Source organism: Chiloscyllium punctatum, chromosome 7, assembly GCF_047496795.1.
Source record: "Chiloscyllium punctatum isolate Juve2018m chromosome 7, sChiPun1.3, whole genome shotgun sequence".
Classification (NCBI taxonomy): domain Eukaryota; kingdom Metazoa; phylum Chordata; class Chondrichthyes; order Orectolobiformes; family Hemiscylliidae; genus Chiloscyllium; species Chiloscyllium punctatum.
The window spans coordinates 118,503,654-118,531,063 of NC_092745.1; the positions used below are offsets into that span (position 1 = coordinate 118,503,654).

A 27,410-nucleotide genomic window follows, 5' to 3' on the forward strand; every position below is an offset into this window, starting at 1 on the left:
GAGTTTAATTTAGCTAAATGTGAGGGGCTGCATTTTGGAAAGGCAGAACAGGGCAGGACTCATTCACTTAATGGTAATGTTGCTGGAGTGTTGCTGAACAAAGAAACCTTGGAGTGTACTTTCATAGTTCCTTGAAAGTGGAATTTCAAAGTAGAAATGGTTAGAGTAATTAAATAAGGCCTTTCTAAAAGTAGAGGGCATAGGTTTAGGGTGAGAGGGGAAAATATAAAAGAGACCTTCATGCAGAAGGTGGTGTGTGTATTGAATGAGCTGCCAAAGGAAGCGGTAGACAATAGACAATAGACAATAGGTGCAGGAGTAGGCCATTCAGCCCTTCGAGCCTGCACCGCCATTCAATATGATCATGGCTGATCATTCCTAATCAGTATCCTGTTCCAGCCTTATCTCCATAACCCTTGACTCCACTATCTTTAAGAGCTCTTTCCAATTCTTTCTTAAATGAATCCAGAGACTGGGCCTCCACTGCCCTCTGGGGCAGAGCATTCCACACAGCCACCACTCTCTGGGTGAAGTAGTTTCTCCTCATCTCTGTCCTAAATGGTCTACCCCGTATTTTTAAGTTGTGTCCTCTGGTTCGGCACTCCCCCATCAGCGGAAATATGTTTCCTCCTGCCAGAGTGTCCAATCCTTTCATAATCCTATACGTTTCAATCAGATCCCCTCTCAGTCTTCTAAACTCAAGGGTATACAAGCCCAGTCGCTTCAGTCTTTCCATGTAAGGCAATCCTGCCATTCCAGGAATTGACCTCGTGAACCTACGCTGCACTCCCTCAATAGCCAGAATGTCTTTCCTCAAATTTGGAGACCAGAACTGTACACAGTACTCCAGGTGTGGTCTCACCAGGGCCCTGTACAGCTGCAGAAGCACCTCTTTGCTTCTATACTCCATTCCTCTTGTTATGAAGGCCAGCATGCTATTAGCCTTCTTCACGACCTGCTGTACCTGCATGCTTGCATTCATTGACTGGTGGACAAGAACACCCAGATCTCTCTGAACAGCCCCTTTACTTAATTTGATACCACTGAGGTAGTAATCTGCCTTCCTGTTCTTGCCACCAAAGTGGATAACCAGACATTTATCCACATTAAACTGCATCTGCCATACATCTGCCCACTCACCTAACTTGTCCAGGTCACCCTGTAATCTCCTAACATCCTCATCACATTTCACCCTACCACCCAGCTTTGTATCATCAGCAAATTTGCTAATGTTATTGCTGATACCATCTTCTATATCATTTACATATATTGTAAAAAGCTGCGGTCCCAGCACGGATCCCTGCGGTACCCCACTGGTCACTGCCTGCCATTCCGAAATGGAGCCGTTAATCACTACCCTTTGTTTCCTATTAGCCAACCAATTCTCTATCCAATCTAGTACTTTGCCCCCAATCCCGTGTGCCCTAATTTTACTCACTAACCTCTTGTGTGGGACTTTATCAAAAGCTTTCTGAAAGTCCAGGTACACTACATCCACTGGATCTCCCTCGTCCATCTTCCGAGTTACATCCTCAAAAAATTCAAGAAGATTAGTCAAGCATGATTTCCCCTTCATAAATCCATGCTGACTCTGTCCTATCCTGTTACTATTATCCAGATGTGCCGTAATTTCATCCTTTATAATAGACTCCAGCATCTTTCCCACCACTGAGGTCAGACTAATTGGTCTATAATTTCCTGCTTTCTCCCGCCCACCCTTCTTAAAAAGTGGCACAACATTAGCCGCCCTCCAATCCTCAGGAACCGACCCCGACTCTATTGAACTCTGGAAAATAATCACCAGCGCATCCACGATTTCCCGAGCCACCTCCTTCAGTACCCTGGGATGCAGGCCATCAGGTCCCGGAGACTTAGGATTTCTGGATGTGTTTTTTCTGCTTGTTTGGGTTTGTTGCTGAAAAATATTGAACTACAGAAGCATTCATCCCAACATCCACAAATAAAGCTGCATCAGAACATTATTTCAATGAGCCAACATGCCCTGCAGCACAGAGGAACTACACAAAGCTGAGGAAAATCACCTATACTATGTATTCAAAAAGAATGAGTACCCAATGAACACAGTCTACCAATGTTTCAGCAACAAACCCAAACAAGAAGACAAAACACGCCCAGAAACCCTAGCCACTCTCCCCTACATCAAAGACATCTCGGAAATGACTGCCAGACTACTCAGACTCCTTGGCATCATGGTAGCCCACAAACCCACCAGCACAGTAAAACAGCAGCTAATGAACTTGAAAGACCCTATACAGACAACAAGCAAAATTATTGTCATTTCCAAAATACCGTGAAAGGACTGTAACAAACACTATATTGGTCAAACAGGCAGAAAACTAGCCACCAGGATACATGAACATCAACTAGCCACAAAATGACATGACCCTCTCTCACTAGGATCCTTACATACAGATAAGGAAGGACACCACTTTGACTGGGACAACACATCCATCCTAGGACAAGCCAAACAGAGACACACACAAGAATTCCTAGAAGCGTGGCATTCCAACCGTAACTCTATCAACAAACACATTGAGTTAGACCCCATTTACCACACGCTGTGAAAAAGAACAGGAAATGAGATCACTACCAGAAATTACGTCACCACAGGAAATGATATTACCAACGCAAAAGGGGTTTATGGGCGGCACAGTGGCACAGTGGTTAGCACTGCTGCCTCACAGCGCCAGAGACTCAGGTTCAATTCCTGCCTCAGGCGACTGACTGTGTGGAGTTTGCGCATTCTCCCCGTGTCTGCGTGGGTTTCCTCCGGGTGTTCCGGTTTCCTCCTACAGTCCAAAAATGTGCAGGTTAGGCGAATTGGCCATGCTAAATTGCCCGTAGAGTTAGGGGCAAGGGTAAATGTAGGGGAATGGGTCTGGGTGGGTTGTGCTTCGGCGGGTCGGTGTGGACTTGTTGGGCCGAGGGGCCTGTTTCCACACTGTAAGTAATCTATAAATCTATCTATATAAATAGAAAGCAGGAATCAGCAGCAGTGCTTCCCCAGAGGCCCACTGAAGATGTTACCTAGTAGGTTAACAAAATTTCTGGAAATGAACCTTCCAGCTCAGCGAGCAAACCTACATCCAGGCTTGACTATCCCAGGCAGTGAAGGCCTGCAGGTCAAACCATCCCTGTGCATGGATGATTTTGCCATTTCCAGCTCAGAACCTCTGTCAGTGCGCAGACTCACAAGCGTCTCTGATCAGTTTAAATTGAACTCAGGAGCAAAGGTAAATCATGGCAAGAGCAAGGCCATGTTCTTTGGGAAGTGGAAAGGACCTCCATCGTCAGCATGTAACATTGTGCAGGATTTACCCATCATTCCCACAAATGTGGAAGAGCTGCAGGCAATCATTTTTGACCTTGTTGGCATTCTGGATACTGCCCACCAATGCAGCTATGTCTGCATCCAATCCTGGCTACCTGTGATAACTTCTCATCAACATCTTCATTTTGGAAACCCCAGATTCTGATGGAGTTCAGCCAGCATCTGGTAGTGACCTTTGCTTTGTACAATCACTCTTGCTCCCTATTATAATATATGCCCATAAAGGTATTGATGGAGCTTCATGACTTAAAATGTGATGCCAAACCTTCCTTCTCTATCTGGATGTAGTTACACTCTGCATTAGCCAAAGTCCTGGATGCATACGCTACTGGGCATTCCTCTGTATTGGGCCACCAATGAGCTAATACTACCTTGATACTGTATGGAGAGGCATCACATGTCAATACCAGATCTCGCTTGGGATCATACTGTGCCAACACCCTAGAGGATAATAACTGTTTCTTCACTTCCCTGAAAGTTATGACTTGGCTGCACAACTATTTCCAAAGCTGACTCTTCTTAAGAATTGATGCAAAGGTGCCAGGATGGAGGCTAGGTTATATATGAACTTAATTCACCAGCCCAAGAAAAGACATAAGCTCTAGTACAGATGTGGCAGGTAAGGCACATTCGATCACACTCACGTCTGTGTGGATGTATCACTAACTGGTATGGCACCTGTACCATACAAGATCGGAGATGGTTACAGAGAGTGGTGAATTCGGTCCGGACAATCACAAAGGCCAACCTTCCGTCTATAGAATCCATCTACCAGGCCCACTGTCAAAGAAAGGCTACCAGCATTCTTAAAGATCCATCCCACCCTGGCAATGCTTTTCTACAACCTCTACCATCGGGGAGAAGGTACAAAAGCCTGAACACATGCACCAGCCGGTTTCGAAATAGTTTCTACCCTACTGTTGTTAGAATACTGAATGGACTCACAAACTCTTAACATTCGCCTGTACCTGTGTTTTTGTTTTTGCCACGGTTTACCTATTATTTACTTATCTATACTTATCTGTTTGTTGTTAACTCTGTGATCTGTCTGTATTGCTCGCAAGACAAAGCTTTTCAGTGTGCCTCATGTGACAATAAATTCAATTCAAATTTATCATCCAACGGGTGTTTATTTAATTCTGTCACGAGATGAAGGCAGCGCTGGCTGGACCAGCTTTTATTGCCCATCCCTGTTTGCTCAGAGGGTGGTTACGAGTCAACCATATTGCTGTGGGTCTGGAGTCACATGTAGGCCAGACTGGGTAGGGATGGCAGTTTCCTTCCCTAACGGAAATTAATGAATCAGGTGGGTTTTTCTGACAATGAACAATGGATTCATGGTCATCATTAGACTCTTATTGGCAGATAATTTTTATTGATTTCACATTCCGCCATCGCTTCCCCTGAGGGTGTTACCTGGTCTTGTCCACTCTGTAGCCTAAGGAGGTCACTTTGGGTGCCCAGAATACACATTTTTCTCTTTTGAGGCATATGCCTGCCTGGGAGAAACATCTAAGGTCTATGTCCAAGTTCTCTAAGGGTTCTTTATTGGTCTTCCTTGTTATTAGTACGTCATCTAGATAAATGGTGACCTGCGGTAGATCTTGGAAACTGTTCCCCAACGTATGCTGAAAAATTGCACAAACCAACAATACGCCCAAATGGCAGTGTTGTATTTTGGTACAAACCTTTATGGGTATTGATTGTACATTACTTCAGGGAATTGCTAGTACGCATGGCTCATGTCCACCTTTGTGAAGGACAGCTCCCACCCCACCCCACCTCACCAGCTTTGCATATAAATCCTCTATGTTAGGGATTAGGTACTTAACCACCTATGAAAAACAGATTACTGTTTGTTGAAAATCCCTACAAAGGGAAACTGACTGGTCGGGCTTCACAATCAGTACAAAAGATGCTGCGCATTCTGCAAACTGGACTGGGATGATGATTCCTTCACTTTCCAGCCTCTGATTTCAACCTCTACTTTTTTCCAGAAGGCAAAAGACACTGGGCGGGCCTTGCAGAATCATGGAATTGTTTCCTGGTCAAAATGCAAGGGGACCTTGGCTCCTTTGATACTTTTTAGGCATCCAGAAAAATTTCTGGGTGTTTAATAAGGACTTCAGTCAGGCAGCCATTTTCTAATTAAAAACTGTTGAGCCGATCTAATGAATCTTTCTCAACAATTTCACCCCACTGAGCTTGGGCCCAAGCCTCTTACTACAATCAGTAAATGAACCAGCTGCTTCTCATAAGAAACCGGAACCAAAGTTGTACCCTTAATCTCTAAAGGTTCCCCAGTATAGGTTCACTGTGTAGCCGAGGTCTTGCTCAGACTTAAGGTAGAGGTTCAGAGCAAATTTTGTTAAATATTGGTTTTGCGATCACTGAAACAGCCAAGCTGGTATTGACCTCTATCAGAACCAGCCATTTAACTAGATGTTTATTTTGATTGGTTCTGATTTGGATGTTGCTAAGAATTTAACTGTTCCAGACCCGACTTATGATTTCTTGTACTCCAATTAGATCTTGTAGTGTAGAGAATAGAGTAGCTTTTATTTGACATTTCTACCATATACAACTGATACAGTAAAAACGAGACAGCGTTATTCCAGGATCGAGGGTACTACATGGACAGCACAAACTACACAGTTGTACATGGCATAAAGTGCATAATAAGTGCAAAACACACAAGTTACAGTGTAACAGAAGAATGATGAATAATAGACATTTTTCTAGCAGTAATAGGAAATAATTTCAGATGGGAAATTTACTGGCCTTTTGCTGTCACTTGTAGGCGTATGGGTAGCAATTACAATGGCTTGCTAGCCTGGTTGCTGAAGAAAATATTAACTGTTTAGACGAGGCTTGCCTTTGTTTTGGAGTTTTGCTGTGAGCTGACCTAGAGTCCCTCTGTTCAAGATATGTCCTGAGTAAGGCTATGCAATTACCTTCACTCATGTGGTGTTCTCCAAGCTCACTCGGACTGGCGAGGATGTGCACTTCCATCGGAATACCCTGCAACCCATATGGTGCACTTGCCCCATTTTCTTATGACAAAGCTGGTTTTGTTGCCTGTTTGAAGCCAAGTTGTCCTGCAGCTAGTAGATGCTTTTGCAGGTTACATCATTAATCCCACGTATCAAATGATCACTCAGCATCTCATTAGAGTTAAACCAAAGTCATATGCCTCAGCCTTATCAAAAATCCCAACACGGACTCCCCGATTCTCGAATTGTTGAGCAAAATTGATAGTGTCTCAGAATTAGAGGAGGCATGTGGTCATGAGATTCCTTAACTAAATCTGTCAACTCTTAAGCCAGTTTAATACCTGCCACCTCATGGAGGGTTAGGCTCCTAATAACTGAAAAAGCTGCAAATCTACAAGCTGTCTGGAGAATTACTTGTCGCTTTTCATCTTATCCTAAGTAATTTGCCCGGAAAAAAAATGCATTCTTTACATATACTGGGCTCAGTCTTCGATGGCAGAATCCAATAAGTCCCCCTTCTTAAATAACGGCATGATGTTAGAAATGCTAACCCCAATTCCCAATAGGTCAATGGCCTAGTAGTATTATCACTAGGCTATTAATCCAGAGACCCAGGTAATGCTCTGAGGACCAGAGTTTAAATCCTACCACAACAGCTGGTGGAATTTGAATTCAATAAAAACCTAGAATTAAAAGTTGAATTAGGACCATGAGACCATTGCCAATTGTCAGGAAACAAAAATCCATCCGGTTCACTAATAACCTTTAGGGAAGGAAACTGCCATCCTTATCTGGTCTGGCCTACATGTGACACCAGAACCACAAGCAATGTGGTTGACTCTTAGCTGTCCTATTTCAATGAATGCTGGCATACCAGTGATGCTCCCATTCTGTGAATGAATAATGAAAAAGACTCTGACTGTTGCAAGTGAATTTCTTCAGTGCTTTGTGTCATTGCCACTGGAATAACTCCACAGAGGCCGGTCACCAAGTCACCCTTTATTTGCACATGGAGAGTCCCTGACACTGATCCAGCTCCCTCAGAGTCAACTATCAGGGTGAACAGAACCTCTGACACTCCTGCTCTTTTCTGTCAGACAGGACCCCTTGATTGGACCAGGTTAACAGCCTCAATCAAGGAACACATATCCTGTGAGGTCCTGCTAGCTAACCTTGTTCCAATTACAACAGGTATGGTCCTAAAATACTCAACCTCTCCTCAGTAAGATAGTCCTTCCATATCTGAGCATAACCTAGGGAACCTTCTTTGGGCTGCTTCCAATGCCAGTATGTCTTACAGCGAGCTACTCGAGTCAGAAAGAGGTAGTTAGTGGTTAGCACCACTCTCTCACAGTGCCATGGACCCAGATTCAATTCCAGCCTTGGGTAACTGCGTGTGTGGAGTTTGCATGTTCTCCTGTGTCTGTGTGGGTTTCATCCCACAGTGTAAGGATATGTAGGTTAGATGGATTAGCTATGCTAAATTGCCCTGTACTATGGGTGGAGATAGAATGGGTGGTGGAATGCTGTTTGGAGGGTGAGTGTAGACTTCATAGGCCAAATGGCCTCTATTTGCACTATTCTATGATTTTAGTTGTAGTAGTTGTATCAATAGAAGTCAGGGAGAAAGACACTTCTGTACAGTCAAGAGCGAGAGGGCAGATGAACTCAGTTCCCAGGTTCAGAACATCTGCTTTGAGCTGGAGAAGAACTTACAATGGGAGGAGAAGATCCAGTTGTTATGTTGCACAGAGGTGCCAACATCATAGGTTATGCTTTGAGATTATCAGCTGCCAGGGGACTAAATTAAATAGCAGAATCTCAAAGACAATAATCTCTGAATTGTCACCTGAGCCATAAACTAGGAGGGGAAATAAGAGTGGAAAATAAATGTATGGCTCAAAGCCTTACTTGAGACAGGATGTATTGGCACTGGAGGGAATGCAGAAGAGGTTCACAAGGTTGTTTCTGCAGTTGAGGAGAGATTGGGTACACAGGGACTATAATTGGAATTTAGAAGAATGTGGGGGGGAATCTTTTCGAAACATATAAAATTATGTAGGGAATGGCTAGGATAGAAACAGGGAGGTTGTTTTCACTGGCGGGTGAAACTAGAACTGGAGGGCATAGTCTCAAATGAAGGGGGAGCAGGTTTAAGCCTGAATTGAGCAGGAACTGCTTCATCCAAAGGGTTGCGAATCTGTGGAATTCGCTACCCAATGAAGCAATTGAGGCTACCTCGTTGCATGTTTTTAAGGCAAAGATCAATAGATTTTTGAACAATAAAGGAAGGAAGGGATATGGTGAGCAGGCAGGTAAGTAGAGCTAAGTCCACGAAAAGGTCAGCCATGATCTGATTGAAAAGCAGAGCAGGCTCCTGCTCCTATTTCTTATGATAGCCTAACAGATACATGGTTGCAGAGTGACCAAGGCTGGGATTTGGATATTGAAGGGTATCTGATGTTTTGAAAATATCGGATGCTTAGAAAAAGCTGATGGGGCAAGTCTGTTAAATAAGCATGGCGGGTTACCTCAAATTACAACAGGATCTGGACCAGATGGGCTAATGGGCTGAGAAGGGTCAGGTGGAGTTTAATTCAGATAAATGCGAGGTGCTGCATTTTGGGAAAGCAAATCTTAGCAGGACTTATACACTTCATGGTAAGGTCCTAGGGAGTGTTGCTGAACAAAGAGACCTTGGAGTGTAGGTTCGTAGCTCCTTGAAAGTGGAATTGCAGGTAGATAGGATAGTGAAGAAGGCAATTGGTATGCTTTCCTTTATTGGTGAGAGTATTGAGTACAGGAGTTGGGAGGTCATGTTGCGGCTGTACAGGTCATTGGTTAGGCCACTGTTGGAATATTGCGTGCAATTCTGGTCTCCTTCCTATTGGAAAGATGTTGTGAAACTTGAAAGGGTTCAGAAAAGATTTACAAGGATGTTGCCAGGGTTGGAGGATCTGAGCTACAGGGAGAGGCTGAACAGGCTGGGGCTGTTTTCCCTGGAGCGTCGGAGGCTGAGGGGAGACCTTATAGAGGTTTACAAAATTATGAGGGGCATGGATAGGATAAATAGACAAAGTCTTTTCCCTGGGGTCAGGGAGTCCAGAACTAGAAGCCATAGGTTCAGGGTGAGAGGGGAAAGATATAAAACAGACCTAAGGGGCAACCTTTTCACGCAGAGAGTGGTACGTGTATGGAATGAGCTGCCAGAGGATGTGGTGGAGGCTGGTACAATTGCAACATTTATGAGGCATTTGGATGGGTATATGAATAGGAAGGATTTGGAGGGATATGGGCTGGGTGCAGGCAGGTGGGACTAGATTGGGTTGGGATATCTGGTCGGCATGGACGGGTTGGACTGAAGGGTCTGTTTCCATGCTGTACATCTCTATGGCTCTCATATATTGGTTAAAGATGACCTTAGCTCAAATGGGCAAAGTGCAAAATAAAATTTGGTAGAGGTAAAAATATAGTAAAACAATTTATCACTTCTAAGTTATGGGCCACCTAACAACAGTTACACTGTATAACAGGTATATAGGAAGGGATAAATGGAACTTGTAGGAAAGGTACCACAATACTCATAGGTGACTTTAATGTATATGTATATTGATAAAAATAGCCTAGAAATGCATGCATTTAATATTCTTTATTCATTCATGAAATTTGGGCTTTGCTGACTGGAGCAACATTGATTGCTCATCCCTGACTGCTCTGAGGTGGTGGTGAGTTGCCTTGTTGAATCGTTGCACTCCATGTTGTATCAGTACACTCACATTGCTGTTGGGCTCCTGTATTTAAATCTTCTTACTATGAAGGCCAACATTCCATTGTCTTCATCATGAGCATGCATACTTTTAGTAAGTGGTGTGCAAGGATACCCACGTCTCGTTGCACCATCCCTTTCCCCAATTTGTCACTATTCGGATAAAAATCTCCAATATTGGTTTTGCTACTAAAGTAGATAACCTCACATTTTATTTCCATCTGATGCATTTGCCCACTTAATTAACTTGTCCCCATCACAGTGAAGCATCTATGTATCCTCCTCACAGCTCACCATGCCACACAACTTTATGTCATCAGCAAAACTGAATGTATTCATTTAGTTCTCTCATCTAAGTCATTAATGTATATTGTGAATAAGTAAGCACTGATCTCTGCAGTATCCCACCACTCAAACTGTGTCCTATATTTAGATGGCTTGGTTTGTTATATTTCCTTTTTCCCTTTTGAAATAACTTTCTATTATATTGTTGAAGAAAATCTGTAGCTTCATATGTCCATGCTTCAGTGAATAAGCATTATGTCAGACCATTTTTTGAATTTTAGTTGTCAGGTCGGATTTCAGTCTGGGGTCTGATTTATCCACTTTTATCATCAGCTGGGATCATAACAAGTTGAGTGAGTGAGGAGCATTTAGCAGATGGCTGTACAGTAGGGACAAGTTAACTAGTCCACTTTGGCATGAAGGATAGAAAAGCATGTACTATTTAAACAATGAGAAATCACACAACTATTTCAGCAAGATTTGGGTGTGCTAGAGTGTGACTCACAACAAAGGAGTATGCAGGTATAGCAAGTGATTCTGAAAGCGAGGGAAATGGAATAAAGAAGTAAGAAAGTTTTAAGTGAAGCTATGCAGGATAAATCACGTGAATTACATTGCACAGTTTTGTTCCCTTCTTTATATGAAAGGATATAAATACAGTGGAAGTATTTCACACAAGATTCACTCAACTCATTCCTGGGATGAGAGGTTATCATACAAGGAAATGTTAGACAGGCTGAGCTTGTACCCATTGGAATTTAGAAAGGTTTGGGGTTAAACATGCAAGATCCCAAGAGGACATTTTCTGTTGTGGGGGACACTAGAACTGGGGACAAAGTTTATGAATACACGGTCTCACCACATAACAGACCATTTTTATAAGACATGGCAGCCCTACTTAGAGTCATAGAGATGTACAGCATGAAAACAGACCCTTCGGACCAACCCATCCATGCCATCCAGATATCCCAACCCAATCTAGTCCCATCTGCCAGCACCCAGCCCATATCCCTCCAAACCCTTCCTATTTATATACCCATCCAAATGCCTCTTAAATGTTGCAATTGTACCAGCCTCCACCACATCCTCTGCCAGCTCATTCTATACACGTACCACTCTGTGTGAAAAAGTTGCCCCTTAGGTCTCTTTTATATGTTCCCCTCTCACCCTAAACCTATGCCCTCTGAGTTTTGGACTCGCCCACCCCAGGGAAAAGACTTTGTCTATTTATCCTATCCATGCCCCTCATAATTTTGTAAACCTCTATAAGGTCTCCCCTCAGCCTCCAACGCTGCAGGGAAAACAGCCCCAGCCTGTTCAGCCTCTCCCTGTAGCTCAGATCTTCCAGCCCTGGCAACATCCTTGTAAATCTTTTCTGAACCCTTTCAAGTTTCACAACATCTTTCTGATAGGAAGGAGACCAGAATTGCACGCAATATTCCAACAGTGGCTGAACCAATGTCTTGTACAGCCGCAACATGACCACCCAACTCCTGTACTCAATACACTGACCAATAAAGGAAAGCATACCAAACGTCTTCTTCACTATCCTATCTACCTGCGACTCCACTTTCAAGGAGCTACGAACCTGCACTCCAAGGTCTCTTTGTTCAGCAACACTCCCTAGGACCTTACCATTAAGTGTATAAATCCTGCTAAAATTTGCTTTCCCAAAATGCAGCACCTCACGTTTATCTGAATTAAACTCCATCTGCCAATTCTCAGCCCAATGGCCCATCTGGTCCAGGTCCTGTTGTAATCGGAGGTAACTCTCTTTGCTGTCCACTACATCTCCAATTTTGGTGTCATCTGCAAACTTACTAACTGTACCTCTTATGCTTATGCTCACTTGAGTTATCTGGACATAGACGTGACAGTTATCTTAACTAGGGCATTTGTTTGACCAGGATGGTTAAGTTTGTCAAACCCTGGGCCCTGGAGAGGGTCTCCTGAGTTCATATGGGTGTATATACAATGCTCCCATTCCTCTGTTTGGGAGCTTTGTGCCGAGTGTAGCTGTTCTGCATTGTGTGTTTATTGTTTGGTGTTTTTTTGCTTTTTTTTAAACCTGTTAGCTATTTACTTATTTGTTGGTGTTGCTTTGCATAGTGTTAGGGTTTGTTTTGTATTATAGGGTAGGTTATTATTGTAATTTGTGTTTTGCTTTTTTTAAATATACTAATATGTTATTTATTGTATTTTTTCAATAACTTTATGTTTGTAAAGTTAAAAATATTTGCTATGAAATATATTTACAAAAAAATACAAAGTCTCCTTCTTAACACAGATAACGAGACCTTCATTTCCTTTGAGTGGTGTTAGTCTGTGCAATTCTCTTCCTCAGAAAGCTTTGGTGGCTGCATAATTGAATTTATTCAAGCAAAATTAGACAGATTTTTGAGACAGGGGAGACAATGACAATGGGAGGAATAAGGAAAATATGGTTAAAGCAACACCTGATTAGCCAGATTATTGAATGGTGGAATAGATTCAAAGAGTCAAATGGCTCAAACTTATGATTAAATACTATGTATTTCACCTTTGAATCCCTCCCTCGATCATGTCATCTGAGTGTCGAAGATGCAGAAGGGTTTTAATTATAAAATATTAAAGCTGAAAAATGATTCTTTACTTCAATTCTCTTTTGATGAAATCAATATTGAAAGGCTTTCACAAGGTAGATTTGTGAAAACATATCCACTTCTGAATGATTCAGTAACTAGATAGTATAAGCCTATCACAAACAAAATGGTTAGAACATATTTTCTCTATACTTCAGTGGTTAGTACATAGGAACTTTTTAGGAAGTGCGTAAAGTAGAAATTTTTAAAGGAACAAGTGACTAAATATTTGAAAATATAAAAGCTTATAGAGAAAGCATGCAGAATGACATGGAGAACCAACCCAGGCATTTCCCTATTTTAAACAGTTTTATTATTGTACAATACACGCAAGGTATTTTTTCATGGAGGGTGGTAGATGCCTGGAACACAGTAGTGGGGAGGTGGTAGACATAGGTACGATGACAATGTTTAAGAGGCATTTAGACAAACTCATGAACAGACTAGAATAGAGGGCTATGGAACATATGCAGGCAGATGGAATTTGTTTAGAATGGCATCATTGTCAGCAGAAATGGTGGACCAAAGGGCCTGTTCTTGTGCTATTAGATTATATTCCCGACAGTATGGAAACAGGCCCTCCCACGCTGACCCTCTGAAGAGCAACCCACCCAGATCCATTCTCCTACCCTACCCTTGACTAATGCACCTAACAGTATGAGCAATTTAGCATGGCCAATTCACCTAACCTGCACCTCTTTGGCTGGTGGGAGGAAACCAGAGCACCTGGAGAAAGCCCATGCAGACATCCAGGGGAGACTGTCTGTGTGGAGTTTGCACAGTCTCCTAAGGTAGGAATACGAACCCGGGTCAGGCCGCAGTGCTAACCACTGAGCCACCATGCCACTCTTGTCATACAATCTGGGTAATTTTTAAAATCATTATGAGTACAACAACACAGATTACTACCATGATTAATTTGCCCACACCAAAAGCAAACAATATAATGAATGGGCCGTTGTCAAACCTTTGCAAATCAGTACTTCACGGAAAATTCCTGTGGTCAATTTGACTCTGGCTTACGTGTGTTTGATTTGTCCAGTAGCAGGGTCATCCCAGGAGGACAAAACCAATAGTTGTTGCTGTTATGATGTAAAGACACAGCTCTTAGCAAGTGGTCTATTTTCCAGACCAGTACTGAGTGATTTTTCCAAGGATTAAATCAACAGAACTCAATAGCTTAGGTTTGTAGGAAGACAAGAAAAAGGAGGAACTATGCAAGCAGTTGTGTTATGTCCATCTAATCTAATGTATTCTATTTTAGACTCCTTACAGTGTGGAAACAGGCCCTTTGGGCCAACCAGTCCACACTGATCCTCCAAAAAGAGTAACCCACCCAGACCCATTTCCCTCTGACTAATGCACCTAACACTATGCACAATTTACCACGGCCAATTCACCTGACTAGCACATCTTTGGGCTGTGGGAGGAAACCGGAGCAAACCCACAGACGTGGGAAGAATGTGCAAACTCCACACAGGCAGTCACCTGAGGCTGGAATCAAACCTGGGACCCTGGTGCTGTGAGACAGCAGTGCTAACCACTGAGCACCGTGCTGCCCACATTGATAACTGGAAATAATGGTAGCAAAGTCCATCTTCATTAACTTGGTTAATGAACAAGCTGGGTGGTATAATGGTACACCCTCCCTGCAGAACCCACAAATTTTAATTTGGAAATCAAAAATTGACCAGTCTGTGTGATGGGAGACTGCTCTGCGAGCTTGCTGTTCAAGTGGTGAGAAGTGAACCCCACCCCAAACCCCCAGACCCCAAAAGAATAATGTTGTGGGTGCAAAAAGAATAGAAGCTTAGAAAAGTTTAGATTGGAGTAACCAGAAAGAGTCGAAACAGGGACATAGATCATGGCATTTTTTACGTGTATACTCAGAAGTGCTTAAAACCAATCAAATGAATAGGTAGAAAATAATAAATGAGAAGAAATCTGTGTTGGAGTGATGCAGGAGAAAAAAAAAAGTTAGTTTGGGGAGATTAAGTAAATAAACAGAATTCATTTGTGTAATCATCTTTATTGTATTACTATAATTCCATAATACATTTTGGTATGCCATTATTTTGTTGCTCGATCTTTTGCTTCTGAAAATGTTTAAAAAAATCCTAAGCTACACCATAAAATTCTTCTCATCTTTCTCGTCTTCTCCAGTAGTTTGGCTGTTTCTCAAGAGTTGGCACTGTCGAATTTGCTAAGTCGAAATTTGATAGGTTAAACTTAAAGTTAAACTGAGATTGACAGAAAACTTAACTGGATTCAAGGTTGTACATCAATCTCAACATAGACCATTACACCTCAGTCCTAATTGCACAATCGAATCCTGTTTACCATTATAAAATGTGCGATTTGGAAGGGTCTCCAATCGTTTGATGTGCTGTTCATATTGTTCAATAAAAGCATGGACAACAGCGAACATGAAATCCGAGGTAGTGACATCAAAATGCCTATGAGACTAACTGTGCCTACTCAATTTCTGCACCAACTTTCCTAACCTTTACTGGAATACTGTGGCTTCTATATTATGAAGCTCAGAGTGCAGAAAAAATATTAACACTGTCCTCAAAATATGCAACATTAATACTTAGGCATTCAGATTGGATCAAGACATCTTTGTTTTTCTGCCATTTCCTGCTGTCAATACCATTGACAAAAACAGGACCAATTTCACCCAATAAAATAAGTTTCAGAACACCAAGGTTAGAAATTGGGTAGAACTTATACTTTAACAAGACTCCAACGGGAAGGATAGCGTTAATTAAGCAATAGTTCATTACTGACTGCTAATCAATTTGTAATCAGTAAACTGCTTTTTAATACTTTATACAAATGGCAGACTTTAATACATGTAAGAACCTACTCAGTAAGGAAAAACAGTTTCATCTTAAACCAACTTAGTGCATTTTTAGTCAGTGAAGCTTGTAAATACAGACACTGGTTTTGGTCTTTTTGGGCATCTGTTGATTCACAGTTGGAGGTAGGAGCCAGGAACCAGACTGCTTCTGGTACATTTCACTGACCATGCCAATGAATTTGCACTAGAGGGCAGTCATAACCTTTATGAAAAATACCCTGCTTGTATAGCAGGACACAGGAAGTGAAAATTTCAAGCACCTTTGAACTGAAAGCAACTGAGACTGGTTTGCTTAACAATTAATTGTGCATTGCCTTCAAGTCAGAAATGTTTAGGTAAAGGTCAACAAGACATATGTTGGAAATCACACCTTAATTGAAATAATTGGCTTCTGACAACCAAAATGTGAAACATTTGTATATAGGCATGCAAGAGCTAAACCAACACTGTTCAGTAATTTCTTTAAGTTACCATGGAATGAGTGATTATAAACTCAGGAGGAGAAATTTATCTCAGAAGTGGCAGAATACAATCAGAAATCCATTCGATACAGCACTTGATATTGCATTCCATTGATTATAACAACTGAGCATCAGGCTGGATGGATATTGGGTAGTCATTCCGATCATGTCTGTTTTATTATCAGAGATCAACATCTTTCTCAATATCTTTCAAACATCCAAGAATATGTATTAGCAGCGAAAAAAAACAACTCTACAATGCAGTACAATCAACCCAAATGTAAAAGATGTGGGTTCACATTCAATCAGGTCATTTAGAAATAAAATTCAAAAATAGAGACCTTTTATTTGCACTATGATTAACATGCAATTGTTCAGTATGTAAAAATGCCTCTGTCCATAGTGTCCAATTGGTGTGCCTAATGTAAATAAAAATAGGTCATTCCCCAATTTGAACAGAGCACTGACTGTCAAATTCTGAACTAAAATTTGGGTCATTTGCATGTGTTTTTTGTGCTTGGAATGTTGCCACATAACGGATTAAAAAAAATATATTCTTGCACACTTGTCATGGCTTTGCATCTATGCAGTAAATGCACGTTCAAATAAACAATGTGGCATAGAGTGTGGCACTTTACACAATCTTTCAGCACATTTACTCTTCAGACTTGAGCGCTAAAATCTCTCAGCTAGCTGGGAGTTGAATTTTCAACATGTGTGCAAAGCCAGTTTTGTGCTGAACCAAGCAGGTTTGTGTGTGTGTCCAAAGAGGGCATAAGAACCTATGTCCTGAAGTAGATAAACGCTGATTGTTGCACGACAGATCTGATCTGGAATCAACTCAGCGTGAGAACGTATCGCATTCGGCAGGATTCTACATACTAACAATTCCCTGAATTCTTACCTATAGTTACGTAACGTGCAGCACAGTTGACTCAATTTGACTATGCCAGTTCTTGTGCTCCATGAACCTCCTCCCACCCTTGGTTGCTGTAACTCTACCATTTTCTCTCGTGTACTCATGTGGGTTCCTGTTAAATGCATTTACCATGAAGGATCTGCCGTCCTCTTTCTTTTTCTGATTGCACATTGTGTTTGAATAAACTGATCTGATTTTACCAAGATTCAGGCACAGAATATCAACTAAAAGAAAACCCCAATTAACCTACATTCCTCCCATATCTACAACCTAGCACAGTTTTTTAAAACTTGATTTCATCACTTTCAAAATGCAAGTCATCTTAATTGCAGATTTTTGTCATCTTGACTGCACATTGCAAGGACCTCAATCTAGGGTCCAGGTCGTTATGTTGGTAGTAGCAGGACAAACTGTAAACTTGTTTATATGATATTGTTCAGTTTAGAGGTTAATGGCAGTATTATTACTAGGTAATAATCACAATTTATAAAAAGATTACTTTTGGTGATACCAATAGATAATATTTATGTTCAAAGATGTCCAGATTCTAGAAGTAAACATCAGGTCTGCGAAAGTCGGGAGAAAGATTTCTGTCTGACAAAGAGCCTGTATCTAAATCGTTTAAGCTTTTATATATCTGGATGCTGATGGACCAGTTGTGCATTGCTTTTTGTTTTAGATTGTTCAGTAAATTAACAAAACAATCTTCATCACTTTTTGTTAAAAAAAGAGTAAAGGACTGGGAAGTATATAAAATGTCTACATTGTGCCACTGATTACACTGTAAGTAATGACTCATTTTTATGAAGTCCTGAAAACATGAAAGGCACTATACATTTGCAATTTCTTTCCAAGATGCAGTTTTGAACAGTTGGAAGCACCGACCAATGATATTGATCTTATTGTAGGCCCATCTTGGAACAGAGTAACGGTCTTTCTTTCAGGCTCAATTCCTCATTAACTCTGACATCATTGAAATTCTAATCTCATCTTCTTTTCCATAGATCAACAGATCTTGCTGAGAGAGTTTCAGCACTATGGATTATTCAGTTGCAAGGGTACAGAGACATGGAAAAACACAAGCACCAAACAAATGCAGACAGAACAGTATGGATTCCAGCTAGGGAGTTCGATTATGGCTTTTACAGAGATATGATAATAAGATCAAAGTTCCCCTTCATTCATAAATCTCTGCAATTGATGCCAATTAACAAAACTATTGTAACTATATTTTTCTCAAGAAAAAGCTTTTTTTGTTTTAAATCAGATTTCTGAATTCTTATGCCCTTCAGCCAGCTAATAACAGGCCATTAAAAGCTTTGCTGGGATTTTCCAACACTTAAAAAAGCAGAAGAGGCCAGAGAATGTGTTTTTCATAAGTACTGAAAATTTTGTTTTAATCCCTGCTAGCAGGGACCTTTAATTTAAATGAAGAATTTGGTATAATTTCAGGTCTCCCTTAGAACCAAGCACGCCATATGTTGGCAAAAGACAGCCAAGGGGCATCCCAGAGCAACTTCATTTACTTTCAGAAAACCCAGTGTGTCTGTAGATAGCTTTTCACCTACTTGGCCAACTCAAAAGCAACAGGTATTCATCTTTCCTTTATGCCCCCCTCCTGTTTCGACATCTACCAAGGGCTAATAGCAACACCAAGATAAAATATTACTGTTATAAAATCAATCAATCAATCAATCAATCTGAAACACTGGACATGCACCTTGATTAAAAAGTTTATCAGAAAGGGATTTCTAGGTGTTGAGGTCCAACATGGCTGAACACCAGTTTGCTAGGCTAAAGACATCTCTGAAAAGGCGGGTACATTCGACATAATAATTTAAAAAAAGGTGCGTAGCACTGCTCAGAGGGCTTTACTCAAATTATACTCCTTAGCCCTACCTCCTTTTAAATAAGCAAATAGAAAATTACTTTGTAGTAAGTTTACTTTATTTAGAAACAAGCTGAAATTGGTGCTGGGAGCCAGACATTGTCAAGTTGTGCGCGCTAGGCGCCACAATTTGAGAACCTGCAACTCAACCCTCTCCCTACAGGAACAATGGACAAAAACAGATGATGTGGTACCAGAAAGACACAGAAATACAGGTTTATAATGTCCAATGTAACAAATTTCTGATCATAAAATGGCGACTAAAACAGGAAAGGAACCAAGCTGCAGGATCCCTCAAGAAGGGAAATGAAATGAAAAAATTAAAGTGGACTAATGCTCCACTCACAAATCTTGTAAAGGCCAACTCAGCAGAGTTGAAAGAGGCCATGCATTTGGAGCGAGACAGCACTCTTGGACAGGATATAAAAATCAAAAGTTTTCTTTTTAAAATGTCAAGAATAAATTAAATCCATTTACAAAACAAAGATATATGAACAAATATTCCATCATTAACAGACTTGGGTAAGACAGCCAGTGACCAACAGTTAGTTCATTGGTTACAATTTATTACAATGATTTGAGTGTTTTATCAGGGCAAAAAAAAAACTAGCATCACCTTTAACTAGTTTTTAAACACTTGCCATGTTTATGTACCTTGATCTATTTTATACATATTTTTCCAGTTAACAAGCAAATATTCAGTCCTGAAGCTGCTACAATAATTTATATTCCTGTGCCAAATGTAGAGTTTGAGTTAAAGTCTTGATTAAAGAGGTCTTTAATCTCAGGGGGCAGGGTGTCAAAGAGGTGATCTTCAACGACAAGCCCACTTTTCTTCAGAAGGCGGCAGTGGACTAACTCTGCTGGAAGTCTGTCCAGGCAGTTCCCTTTCAGCTCCAGCTGAGAGAGCTGCACTAGCTGGCCAATCTTTTCTGAAATGGAAGTGATGCAGTTTTGGCCCACATTCAAAACCCGCAACTTTGTGCACTTAAAAACCTGCTTTGGCAAAATTTCCACTCTGTTTCCTGTCACTGCAAAATACTGTAAATTCTGGAGGGACATGATCTCCACTGGAATGACAGCAATAGAATTGTGACTTACATCGAGATATCTCAGCTTCTGCAAGGTGAAGAGTGCTGCCGGGAGAGATTCCAGTTTATTCTGAGAAAGGTAAAGCAGCTCAAGGTTCTTCACCAGGCTGATGGATGAAGGAATGGTGATGATTTTGTTGTGCCACAGCTTCAGGCATGTCAAGCGCTTCAGATGTTGAAAACTTATCACCTCTTCGATTGTGCGAATATTGTTGGATTTCAAGTCCAGTTCCTGCAAGTTGGTCAAGCTGAAAATGGCATGTGGGATTCGTTCCAGCTCACAGTTCTGCAGCTCCAGCTCAGTGAGATTAATCATTTTCTTCAAACTGTTCAGAACCAAAAGTTTTGTTCCATCGTTGTGAACCAGCAGAGCAGTGAGATGAGGTGCAACATCAGTGATGTTCGAAGGAATTTTGGTCAAATTGCTCTTCAAATGCAAGATCTTCAAGTGCTTCAATTCTCGCAGCGACTCTAGAGCGATCATCTTATTATTTTCAGCGTTCAGATTACCAACCAGGTAGAGTTCACGCAGGTTTTTAAGCAGATAGACCCAGGTGGGAATTTCTGCGACATCAGTGAACTTAATGTGCAGGTACCTAAGGTGGTCCCGGAGGAAGCTGAAAGCAGTTTGCTCCACTTTAGCTGGGCAATGGTAAAGGTGCAGCTCCTGAAGGTTGGTCATTTGGGAAATTTTGGCAGGAATCTTTGCCTCAGGAATCAGCTCCAGCTTCAGTATCTCCAGCTCGGTCATGTCAAACACCGCATCAGGCACCCCGGAAAGCATGAACAGGTGCAGCTCTTGCTTGTCCTGAGGATTCCTCGAGACGTGCTGTTTGAGTTTCTCATAAGTCCACTCATGGTTCAAACTGAGTTCCCTCAGTTTGTTCTCACTCACCTCTGACAGGAAGACTCCAAAGCGCTTTGAGTAAAGTTGGTCATACTGGTCGACCATATGTAGCAGAAATGCAAAGTCATTCTTAACATCTGGAATGTCACTAAAACTACTTTCTTCACGGACCTTTTCAAATGAATATTCCTTCAAGGGCCGCCTAAACAGCCAAAACAAAGTATATATACAAACCAGTCCATAAACACATATGAGTGCAATATAACTAATTAATAATTTTCGCAGCATAAAAGCCATGTTGTGAGTACAGTAAAACTGAGCATATCCAGTTAAATGTTCTATCGCTGGTTTGCAGATATGATTAAAGTTTATAGAAGTCACAAAAGTCAGTGTATAACATAAAATGAACATTAACTTCACTGTCTTTATGACTGTCTGGACAACATAGAGTTTATATATCAAATCACTATCTTCTACATGAGCACGAAATTTACGAACCTTTTCAAAAAGGGCTTTAGCCTGTTCCCCATCCTTCTTGTCTAAGATAGTCATGCTGGGAACTTCGATGACTGGTTTCTCAGCAGAAAATTTAGGTCCAGTCCTGGATATCATGGGCGTGCTGGAGCTGGGACTCTCTTCCTCACTACCAGTTGATAAATGCTTTGCCACAGAGGTCTTAAAACGTTGCTTGTTCTCCTCAGAGTCCTCACATGCCGTTTCAGAGAGTGCTTTTGTGGTCCAGGGGGACTCAAAACACTTCCCCAGAATGGAAACAAAGTGCTCGATCTTTGAACTGGTCTTGGGGTACTTGAACCAGAAATTGCTGCTGACCATCAGGATGAGTGTATGGATTAATGCAAGATAGGGAAAGTACTTGGAATACCAGGGCAAGGCCACATGGTAGCACATCTGATTGATGAAAATATATTGCTGATACTCCAAATTCGTCGGGCGCCCAAAGTTGAAAGGGCCTTTGCTTCCAGAATGTTCTCCATCTTCAGGGTGGTCAGCCGACAACGGAGGCACGCCTTCAAAGGCTTCCCCAATAGCGTGATTCCGGCTTCCTCTTGAAGACATGGCGCTTTCTAAATCTGGCATGACGGATGTTTTGGGAACTTTTGCAGGGTTCTCGGTGGTGCTGCGTTGGCTTTCTGACCTCTCCTCTGATAAGGGCTCAGGAAGACAAACGACTTGATCTTTGGTCAACTGCATGGTGCCAGCAAATATAGCAACCATGAGCATTACAATGGCTAAATAATCCATGAATACATCCCACCATGGTTTCAGAATTCGATAGGTTGCCTGTATGTCATTAAGAGATGCAACTTCTGTGAGGGTAAACATTCCTGTAAAATATATTAAGAAAAAGGTAAATTAGGGATGGGAGCAAATAGCTGAGTCTTAACAGCGACCTACTTTGAAATTACAAATGCACTCCCCTGCTGGCAGTTATTTGGTCAGTTTTGCAATGCAGCATGCTACTAAGCCACAAGTGTAATCTGATGTAATTGGAGACAATCGTTGAAGGTTTCTCCATAAAATCTAGAAGCTGTCAAAAGATTTACTTCAGCTCACTCAGATGTGAATCTCTGAACAAAAGTCACATTGCTGAGTCAGAAAACCCAATTGAAGGAGGTTGGTCATAACATCAATGAGGGAGGACTATAAGCCAATTGAACTTACTTTAACAGAGCATCAGATCAGAGACAGTAGAATCTTTTAATTTAATTCAGAGCAGTATAGAGCAGATATGGTCAGTGATGGATAATGACAGTTTAAACAAACAATTGGCTTCAATTAGAGTCAACATTTACCTACTTCTACAGTTATAAACATTGGACAAGAGGAGATTGGAGGTTAAAAAGTCCCAGGAGTATTGAATGGCCAAGGGTAGCGATGGACAGTAAGGAACGTCCTCAGGAAGTAACCTCCCAGTAGCAATCTTGTAAAGAAATAAATGAGGGTATTTACATCCGCAGTAGATTCCCTTTAATGGATTATTCGAACAATTGCTCTTTCATAAAATTATTTAACTCTGTAGACAAGAAGTGTGCTGGTACCATTTACTTAATAATAGATTCCAGTGTTTTCCCAATGAAAAGTGTCAGGCAAACTGGTCAGTCGTTCCTTCATTTCTCTTTTCTTGAACAAACATTTTAAACATCATCTTTTACACGTTTTCTAGGAATAAATGTATAATTTTGTTTAATATGCACGACATTATTAATTCTGATCTTTGTAATCTCATGTTAGAAGCTCATATATAATACTATTTTTAAAAAACTTGTTCAAGCAAAGAAACATTTGTGGAGAAAATGTTTTATAGGAAAGTGACATTATGTACAATTATTAATGGAGTTTATAAAGATTGCCCTCATTCCACGTGTCTGATGTTATCTTACGCAATAATAAAAAAAATCACAGCCCAAACTGTGACTCAACAGAAATAATTTTAGCCTCTGCTACAATTGGAGCAAAGTGCATTTGTAATGTACTAAAACAGAAAACAGCAATGATGCAGGAATAGCTCCTGACAAAAGTCAATTTGAAACCTTCAGCTGCTGATGCCATTAAGACAAAAAAAAAGAAAATCAGCATAACTTTAAAGGGGATACACCCTTCTTGATGATGGTTTTTCTCTATTCACGACATTTGTTCTTGGAAATGGTCAGGGGAGTAACGTAACTCGGCATTTTTCATGTGACCTGATAACAAGCATTGACAGTAACAAGGATTTAATCTTGATCTGTTACTCCCCAAAGAGAAAGATACAGACAGTGGCATGAAGAAATACTCCATTGCATTAGGAGGGTGAAGGTATTAAGTGACATGACCATGGATCCATATTGCTCCCTTCTGTTCCTGATAATTGTAAGTGAACTGAAGCTGCTGTGAGATTGCAAGGTTGTCTATTTCTACTGGCTAGGGGCAAGGGATTGACAACTTTTATCTCAAAGTAGGATGTGAAGATCTTACAAAAATAGTACAAGATTGGTGCCTGGGCTGACAACAACTTGCATTTGGGTAGTGCCTTTAAAAGGTAATAAAACATTCCAAAGGACTTCACAAAAGGCATTATAAACAAAATAAAGCACTGAGCCACATAAGGTGGCTTTCTGCTGTATGGTTAAGAACTTAGTCAAAGTGATAGGTTTTAAGGAGTGCCTTAAAAGAAGGAAAGTGAGGCATGGGAAAAGGTAGATTGTGTTAGCAAGGGAACTACTGAACTCAGGGCCTTAGTAAGCTGAAAGCCTAGCCACTAAGAGTGGAGCAATTATGATCAGAGATATTCTGACAACGCACATTATCTTAGTGGGTTGTGGAACTGAAACAGCTTACAGAAATAAGGAAGGATTTGAAAAAAAAAGATGAGAATTTTAATATCAAGATGCTGTTTAACCAGGAGCCAAAGTAAGTCAGTGAGTACAGAGATAATGGACAAAAGCAATTCTGAGCAAAGTACAACAGGACAGCAAAGTTTTGGATAATCCGAAATTTACAGATGTAGGAGACTGACCCAAAATGCTTTAGAATAAGCAGATCTTGAAGTAAGCGCGCGGATGAAGGTTTCAGCCACAGATAAGTGGAGGCATCAGTGGATCTGAAGCACATTATCCAATTACAGAAGTGAAAGGAGGTGGTTAGAAACAGTACATCTATGTGGTTAGATGCTCATTGAAATGTCAAACGTGACCAGTCTGGTTCAGCCTCAAGACAGTTGTTAGACCAAGGGATAGAGGCTGTTTTTGTTGGAGAGAAGAAGGTTGAGAGGTGACTTAATAGAGACATAGAAGATAATCAGAGAGTTAGATAGGGTGGACAGGGAGAGCCTTTTTCCAAGTATGGCGACGGTGAGCACGAGGGGGCATACCTTTAAATTGAGGGGTGATAGATATAGGACAGATGTCAGAGGTAGTTTCTTTACTCAGAGAGTAGTAAGGGTATGGAATGCTTTGCCTGCAACGGTAGTAGATTCACCAACTTCAAGTACATTTAAGTCATCATTGGACAAGCATATGGACGTTCATGGAATAGTGTAGGTTAGATGGGCTCCAGATTGGTATGACAGGTCAGCGCAACATCAAGGGCCAAAGGGCCTGTACTGTGCTGTAATGTTCTATAATTGGTGAGTAATAAGTGGAGTTTGTAGTAGAATCCAAAGTTTTTAGTCTTTGCAATATTTACCTGGAGGAGATTGGAACGGAGGCTATCATTGAAAGTACATTTACCCTTGGTATATTCAAGGCTCCAATTCCAAAGACCAGTTTCCAGCCAATGAATATAAAATTTTTGTTTTGTCATGTTGTGACAATAAATGTGACTTTGTTTTTAAGACTAAGCTGGGAGTGGTTGTATTAGCTGGGTCTGGGAGGTTAAAGTTGGGGGTGGGGGGGTGGAATGTGGTGTAAGAGATTAAATCAAACCAAACCAATGATAATTGCCTCATAGTGCACCATGTCTAAATAGCATGAAGGAACAATTTGCCAAACAAAACAGGTCACCAGATTACACTGCCAAAAAAAGCAGTTGAGGTCAAACCCCCAGGGGCAGGAGTTATATGCGATAATTCAGACTCGTCAAATTCAAGCTGGGAGATGACCTTTTTGGAGATACACAGAATACTTAACAGTATAGTCAGCATAGTCAAAGTAAACTTCAAATGTCAACACAAGAGCACAGTTACAAAAGATTTGATTTCAGCCAGATGTTAGCAAGCATTTCTTCAGACAAAGAGTTTTTAAATGGGTGAAGTAATACAAGAATTGTTGAAGCTTGGACATTAATCTGACAATGGGATGACAACAGAGCAGATTAGATTAGATTCCCTACAGTATGGAAACAGGCCCTTTGGCCCAACCAGTCCATATCGACCCTCCGAAGAGTAACCCACCCAGACCCATTTCGCTCTGACTAATGCACCTATCACTGTGGGCAATTTAGCATGGCCAATTCACCTGACCTGCACATCTTTGGATTGTGGGAGGAAACCGGAGCACCTGGAGGAAACCCACACAGACTCAGGGAAAATGTGCAAATTCCACAGAGAGTCGCCAGAGGCTGGAATCAAACCAGGGACCCTGGTGCTGCAAGGCGGTTTACTGGCATTCACCTGTGACTTCCAACAAATTTTTATCTGGCAGTTTTTAAACATTTAACAGCAGCCCAAAGTAAAATATTTATTGCTGTAATGTTGAGACAAAAAACTTTAACATTCTTCAACTGGAAGCCAGTCTTTGCAATCAAATGCTTTAACATGTCGAGGGTTTAGCTGCATGACAAATGCATGGTGCCACCTCCAACAGTGCTGCTCCATCAATGTCCTGATGTACTGAGTAACAATGAAATCAGTGACCCACCCAAGTGGGCTCTACAATGATGTCATTACATTATCATTACCTGTTGCAGCAATATGACCACAGCCATCCAGCCTCTTATATTTACACTCAAAGCTCCAGAAACAGGACAGGATGGAGTATTGCTTGCAGAATTCACTTACTCAAAATTTAGCATCCAGTTAAGAGACTGAAATGGCTTTATAGATGGATTTGGGTAAAAACATATGGAGAACAGGGTGCAGGATGAAAGTTGCCCGGACACTTTGGAGGCAGGAAACATGTGATGGGTGAGTGCCGAACCAGAGGACACAGCTTAAAAATACGGGGTAGACCATTTAGGACAGAGATGAGGAGAAACTTCTTCACCCAGAGAGTGGTGGCTGTGTGGAATGCTCTGCCCCAAAGGGCAGTGGAGGCCCAGTCTCTGGATTCATTTAAGGAAGAGTTGGATAGAGCTCTCAAGGATAGTGGAATCAAGGGTTATGGAGATAAGGCAGGAACAGGATACTGATTAAGGATGATCAGCCATGATCATATTGAATGGTGGTGCAGGCTCAAAGGGCAGATTGGCCTACTCCTGCACCTATTGTCTGTTGCCAAGTGTGCCTGTTGGAAGGCCAGCCTGCAGCCAGAATGCACTACAGGAGGGCATTTAAAATTGTACCCTTCGAGGAAGTACTACCCTCAGCAGCTGCTGGCCAATCTGATAAGCTGGTAGCATCACTCATGGCAGTGACAGCACTCACTGGTGGACACTCCCAGGATTTTAGAAGAAAGTCTGAAGAGGTTCTAGAGATTAGAAGATTAGTCACATATGAGTTACATTTGTTATCTAACACACCAACAACTTGCTCTTCACTTTGATAGTTTCAAATCTGAACAGGTCAGTCAGCATTAATTAGAATAAGGCAAATTTTGACAATGAGACATGCACTTTCAAAGTTGATTGGAGTAGACTATTCATAGGTAAAGAGACGACTGGCAAGTG

At 41.3% G+C, this 27,410-nt stretch overlaps 2 protein-coding genes across 3 annotated transcripts in view; both read right to left on the reverse strand.

Annotated features, from left to right (window-relative positions):
- The window catches only part of LOC140480087 (volume-regulated anion channel subunit LRRC8C-like), a 65,305-nt gene extending 43,637 nt beyond the window's left edge, over positions 1–21,668 (reverse strand). The window contains exon 1 of the mRNA XM_072574720.1: positions 21,585–21,668. The gene's annotated coding sequence lies outside the window, so the exon portion shown is untranslated. The remainder of the gene's footprint in view (positions 1–21,584) is intronic.
- The window catches only part of LOC140480086 (volume-regulated anion channel subunit LRRC8D-like), a 58,216-nt gene continuing 45,832 nt past the window's right edge, over positions 15,027–27,410 (reverse strand). For both annotated transcript variants that reach the window (XM_072574718.1, XM_072574719.1), the window contains exon 2: positions 15,027–22,432. In XM_072574718.1, coding sequence (XP_072430819.1) covers positions 19,872–22,430 — 2,559 coding nt within the window. In that variant the 5' untranslated portion in view covers positions 22,431–22,432 and the 3' untranslated portion in view covers positions 15,027–19,871. The remainder of the gene's footprint in view (positions 22,433–27,410) is intronic.